Genomic DNA, 6,207 nt, shown 5'->3' with positions numbered 1-6,207 from the left:
CCAAAAATAAGCTGTGGAAGCTACTCACTGAATCCCAGGTGGGCGGCATTATCCTGTGGGTCACTCCCTCCTGCCTGGGTCTCTCTGAGCAGGGGCCCTCGCTGAGTTACCTGCCTCCAACACACACACTCTCTCTCTCTCTCTTGCAGAAGATGCACAACCCCTTCTTCAGTCAAGTGCAGATGGGACCTTGAAGGTATCTAAGGTGTCTGGAATACCCTGAATCCGACTGTGAACATTTAGGGCAAATCTGTAGTTCTCGGTAGGTGGACGCCTTATTTGGTCTAGAGGCATTTTGCTATGTGGTTGAGTCATGAAGAGATACTAAAGGGGCTGCCAGTCTGTATTTTGAACCAAACACTGTCTTTCTTGCCATCACTGACCCCTTACAGACACACGGTACATAACCTTGATTGTGCTGCACTGGTGTTTTATTGCACATGGACCAATTCCTCACACAGTAGCTAGTTGCACCAGAGTATAAATACTTGGTCACACACACAAGAGGAAATAGAATATACACACGAGTGCTAAATTTTACTAGCAGATTCACGTGGGCACTTGGACATTAAAAAAAAATAATAAAAATATGTAAGATAATATTTATAATATGGATACAGTTACAGTACCATGATAAGAGTATAAAAAGTATTTTCCCAATAAAGCATCAACTCAATAATATAATAGACAAGAGAAATTGAGTTTGAATTTTATTTTAGCTTTTTAAGGTCTGCCCACCTCCCCATCCCATTAAAAATATTTAGTTTTTGTGCAAGTTAACATCTTTTATGGACTTCACAATGCCTAACACTGTGCAAAATGGCATTTTCAACCACTTTTTTTTTTTTGTCGTCTTTGTTTCTAGCCACATGTGCAATAATCTCAACTGTTTCCTTTTTTTCTGTCCTATCTTCAGTTGACAGAGTCACGCGTCACAAAGAGAGACTCGGCGCCTGGTCCTTCCAACTAATATTGATACATAAATAAGCTGTTTAATATAAACAAGTCTTTCTGTCTTGCTGTGCAATATGCACAGAGTGAGGTAGAAAACCCTCAGCAGGACCACCGGGGCGCGCAGGGGACGGGGTTTGCCCTCCAGAAGAAAGCAAGGTGAATCGTGTTCCACGAATAGCTTAACGTTTCTCCAAACCAGATTTATCTGTTTCGCGTCCATCTTTTCCCTTTGCTTTAAGAATAGGAGACACTAGGACTCCGGAATTAATACGCAATTTCTTTATAAAGCAAAAGGAAACACTTCCTGGCTAATTATCACCGCTCCCACCCCCATCCCAACCTGGAGCTGGCTGCTTAGGTTCCTAGGTGTGGAACCGGAAGGCCAGGTGACAGACTTCAATCCTCCCCTTTACCCTCCCCACCTAGTTTCCACTGGGGTCCTTGCAGAAAATGTCAAAACCCGTCTGGAAAAACGAAACAAAGCAAAACAAAACAAAAACAAAAACAAAGCCTAAAGGTGCATCACGAGTACACACAAAAGGCCGAACCACAGAGAGAAAGGAACCCAAGACAGATCAGAAAGCCACACTCTCCCAACTCCTCCCAAACTTTCCTTTTTGCGCAACGGTCGGTCCGGAGCTTTTCTGTACGTCTTGGATGATTCGGATAGATCTGTGGGCTTCGAGTTCACCTGCTTTCGGTCTTGAGTAAACAGCGGTCTCCTCTCTCCCCTGGGGAGCGGCTCAGGGGCGGCCCGGCGAGCTCTCTTCCTCTAGGGACGCAGAGCCTGTGTCCAGGCCGGGACTATGGGGACCGGACCGGCGTCCGTGCGCCCAGAGAGCCTGGCCCTCTACACCTTGGATTCCGAGGAGAAGCCCTGGCGCGCCGGCTCGTCCAGGCTCGAATCGCTGTCCACAGTCGTCGTCCCGCCGTTGCAGCCTGCCCAGGGCTCCAGCAGGCGCGCGGGTGGTGTGACCCCGGCATCGTCGTCGTCGTCATCCGAGGGAGCTCCGGGGGACGGCGGCGGCCCAGCTCCTGCCAGGCAGCCCGAGGCGCGCGGCCGGTCCCCGCGGGATGCGCGGCGTCTGCAGGCGGCCCGGCGCGCGCAGCAGAGCAGGCGCTGGAAGGCCTTGCGGAAGTCGGGGCTGCGGCAGTAGATGATGGGGTTGAAGGCCGAGTTGGCGTAGCCCAGCCAGTTAAAGAAGACGAAGAGGCGATCGGGCACCAGGTCGCGGTGGAAGGCCTTCACCACGTTGGCCAGAAAGAAGGGCAGCCAGCAGAGCGTGAACACACCCATGATGATGCCCAGCGTCTTGAGCGCCTTCTGCTCGCGTAGGGCCACGAGGCGCGACGGCCGCCGCTTGCTGGAGCGCCCGTTGGCCAGCGAGTCTGCGGGGCGCGGTGGCCCTGGCGACGGCGAGGGCGCGGGTGAGGGCGGCCGGGCCGGACCGCTGAGGAAGCGGCGCTCACAACTGTCGATCTTCTTTACCTGCTTCTGGGCCTCGCGGAAGACCCTCAGGTACACGAAGGCCATGATGCACAGGGGCACGTAGAAGGAGACGACCGACGAGGCGATGGCGTAGGCCCGGTTGGTGACGAAATCGCAGCACTTGGGGTCGTTGTAGCAGCGGCGCGCCTCGTCGCTCTCGGCCCGCCACCAGTGCATGAGGATGGGCAGAAAGGACACCAGAGCCGAGATGGCCCACACGGTGCACACGAGGGCCCGCGCTCGCGCGCGCGTCAGCAGGCTCTGGTATCGGAAGGGCGACGTGATGGCAAGGTAGCGGTCCAGGGCGATGACGCATAGGGTCTCGATGCTGGCCGTCACACACAGCACGTCCACCGAAGTCCAGAGCTCGCAGAAAAAGGAGCCGTACTCCCAGCGGCCCCACACCACTATGGTGGCCCCGAAAGGCACCACCAGCAGTCCCATGACCAGGTCTGCGCTGGCCAGGGACATGATGAAGAGGTTGGTGAGTGTCTGCAGCCGCGGGGTCTTGGCGATGGCCACGATCACCAGCACATTGCCTACCACGATGAGCAACACGATGAGCGCCAGCAACAGGCCCATGCCCGCAGTCCACTGCTGCGACAGCGGCGCTGAGCCCTCGCTGGCGGGAGGCAGCAGCGAGGCGGGCGGCGACGCGAGCACCAGCAGCCGCGCCGCGGTGGCCGCGCCGTCGGGCAGCGGCGCGGCCGACGACAGGTTGCAGGGTTCGGAGGCGCCCAGGGCGAGCGCCCCCGCGCCCATGCCGAGCTGCAGAGGCCGGGGGCGGGGGGTGTGGCGGGGCTGGGCCGCGGCTGGGGAACACCCCAGAAGCCGGGGCTGCGGGGCCCGCGCGGGGAGGTCGCGGCCAGGTCAGGGCAGCCGCGGCTCGGGGCCGGAGGCATGGACGCCGGGCGCCTTCTCTGCCGGAGCCGAGCGCTGTCGCCGCCGCCGCCGCCGCCGCTGCTGCTGGAGCCGCTGCCGCTGCTGGAAGAGCCGCCGGGACCTCAGCATGTTTCTGAGCGCGCGGGGCCGACAGCTCCGGCACCCAACACCCACCCCCACCCCGCTGCCACCCCCCTTCCAGCCAGCCCCCGGGGCCGCGCGTCAAGCTCCCGCAGCCAATCGCCGCCAAGGCACGCCCCCGACCATGGTGCCCCCACCCCCCCCCAACACCCGGCACCCCCTCCTACCCGCGATTGAGCGGCTCCAAAGATTTCGGGCTGACTGTGGAGCCAGCACCTCCCCGGCACCCAACCGGCTGCAGCGAGCGCGCCCTTTCCCGCTCCGGCTTCTACCAGAGTCGCATCTGCTGCGCCCCCTGCAGCGTCCGCCACCGCCTGCGTCCCCGCCCCTTCCAGGGGTCCCCGCTCGCCCCAGCACCCAGCTCTCCTTCTGCCTCCGACGCACCGCTCCTTCCTTTCGGCGCCCCGCAGCCCCTGAGTCTTTCTACCTCCGGTGCTGAGTTCCCTGAAGCGAGAAGGGAATCTTGCCGGCTTTCTCGAGACGCTGGAGTACCTTCCTTGGACAACCTATCCGATGGGGTTGCAGGAGTTTAGCCGTGAGACTGGTTCTGCCATCAAGCAGCCTGGCCCTTCCCTGACTGAGAGAGGACCAGGCCAGCCCGACAGCTTGGGGGAATGGGAAGTGGGTGTTAGTGGTTAGAGGAAACTTCGGAGCCAGGCGGGTTGCTGCAGCAGAGCACGCATCTGTCAGGAAGGCTCTCTGGGAGCTGTTCTCGCGCAGGGCTGTGTGCTGTCTGTCACTCAAATACAGTCGATGGAGAAAGGAAGTGAGGGTTTGTGGATGTGACAGCCAACGCCAAGGACACACACACACACACACACACACACACACACACACACACACACACACACACACACGCTCGCTCGCTCGCTCGCTCCCCAACCCAGCTAAGGAAAATGACGCTGAGGCGTGTTCCCAGTATAAAGGAGTTTAGGGCAACATTAAGTCGAGTAGATGACACCACCACTACCCCGCACAGAAAGAACACATTGAATGACGCCTCAGATTTTTTGGCTCTGGTATTAACACCTTAACACCTGCGTTTGTACTCTATCGCCCATAGGGTTTTATAATCTGAGCTGAGCCAACACAAGGAACCTTTTGGTTGACGTCATGAACTGGAATTCAGATTTCTTGGTAGAACAGCCGTTTTCTCCTTTGCCCAACTTCCCAGATTCTCAAAACTGTGGGATTAGGTTTGGAAAGACGAGGGAAGAAAATATATAAACACTCAAGGCGATTAAATCTGAAAGTATTTCAAGTTACATCACATTTTCCCCTTCACATTGGCAAGTGAATCTGAAACTAGAGTGGTTAGCTTTTTTTCAGGTGGACTGGATGATGGATGGTGAGGATGGACCTCAGGGCTGGGGTGGGCCTCTCTGATTTGTCCCTGGGAATACCCCCACCTCAGGCCTTAAAAAGGGGATCTGTGATTGAGTTCTTGAGAAGCTAACAGTTTCCTATTGTCTCAGAGGGGGGCATGGTATGTTATATAATGTTATGTAATGCTCATGAGTCTTTCGTGCACTGGAATAAAAAGAATAGCACCTGGAAGGAACATCAACCTGTGGCCAGGCTGGTGTTCTCACTGGGCAGAGCAAGGCAGCCACAACTGTCTAGAGCAAAGAGTGAGCTCACCCCCTTTATAAAGGCAAACCCATGGGTGTGCTTTAGACGCAAGCGTGGCCATTGAGAGTGTTACAACTGGGGAGTTTTGTTTAGTCACCCCTGCCCTGGACTTATCGAGCGTCAGTTCTGCCAGCTTGGGGAGTTTTGGAAATCTGGGAAGAGGAGCTACACAGGGGGAAGGAACTGGCACCCACAGTCAACCCAGCCTGTCCAAGCCAGGGTCTCCACTTCCGCAGGCTTTTGGGGGAAGGGTGTGTCAAGAGGCAATCTGAACGCACACAGTGTTTTGAAATGAGTTGACATTAAGGCTGACCAGGAAAGGGCCTCTGAGGGCTGGGGTGTGGGGAATGTGGAAAGAGGCATTCTGTTAAGTCCTGTTATTGGGGTGCAGTGTGTCAACCTGGTGACCCCAGGGCATGGTATTTCTGGGAGTGATAAGGTAAGGACTGAGTTGTAGAGGTCTGAATCAGGAGCTGGGGCCAGCAACTTTGTGTTATTTATATGTATAAACACATCAGGCAGCAGGCCCATGGTTCTGGCACTTTCCCCTGATCATTTGGTGTTACATCAAGTTTCTCTGTATTTCTGTGCAAGAAATACGTTCAAGCGTAAATGTTCCGAACCAGGAGGCTTTTCTAGCAGGGCCTTCAATAGAGGACTGCAAGCAGAGGAATCCCAAATATTCTCGGGGACTTTCCTCAACTGTCCTGGCAGGTGAATTTGGAATAGTGTGGCTTCAGCTAACATGTAGGCAAAGTTTTTACTTTTTTTTCTTTCTTTTTTCTTCTTTTTTGCTAGCACTTTTATCCTTATATAAGGATATAAGATTAAGAAGAAGGTCAACATAGCAACTGGTTTAGTTTGTTTTCTGTTGCTATGGCAGGACACTGGGTAATGTGTGGAGGGGTTTATTTTGGCTCAAAATTCCCAAGGTTGGGAGGTTCAAGTCCAGGCAGCTGCATCTGATGAGGGACTCATGTGCAGAGTGGAAAGCCCCCGGGGTAACCTTCATTTGTAACACCCTGCTCTCCAGACACATAGCCCACTGTCAATGTTGCACCCCACCACTACTTAATCTTCCAACCCCCAAACCAACCCTGTTCAAACCC

The 6,207-nt window shown here is 55.4% G+C and overlaps 1 protein-coding gene across 1 annotated transcript; it reads right to left on the bottom strand.

The window, feature by feature from the left end:
• Nucleotides 1-366: 366 nt before the first annotated feature.
• Nucleotides 367-3,273, bottom strand: Adrb1 (adrenoceptor beta 1). Its single transcript, XM_036173385.1, has one exon. It carries the CDS (start codon nucleotides 3,203-3,205, stop codon nucleotides 1,805-1,807), a length of 1,401 nt encoding a protein of 466 aa, XP_036029278.1. The 5' UTR covers nucleotides 3,206-3,273; the 3' UTR covers nucleotides 367-1,804.
• Between the last annotated feature and the right edge of the window lie 2,934 nt (nucleotides 3,274-6,207).

The sequence above is a fragment of the Onychomys torridus genome, chromosome 1 (assembly GCF_903995425.1).
Source record: "Onychomys torridus chromosome 1, mOncTor1.1, whole genome shotgun sequence".
NCBI lineage: Eukaryota > Metazoa > Chordata > Mammalia > Rodentia > Cricetidae > Onychomys > Onychomys torridus.
This window is presented reverse-complemented; position numbering and strand designations above follow the sequence as displayed.

Bases quoted from the DNA above. Each gene is read 5' to 3' on its own strand.
- Adrb1 (XM_036173385.1), bottom strand. From the start codon at position 3,205: ATGGGCGCGGGGGCGCTCGCCCTGGGCGCCTCCGAACCCTGCAACCTG.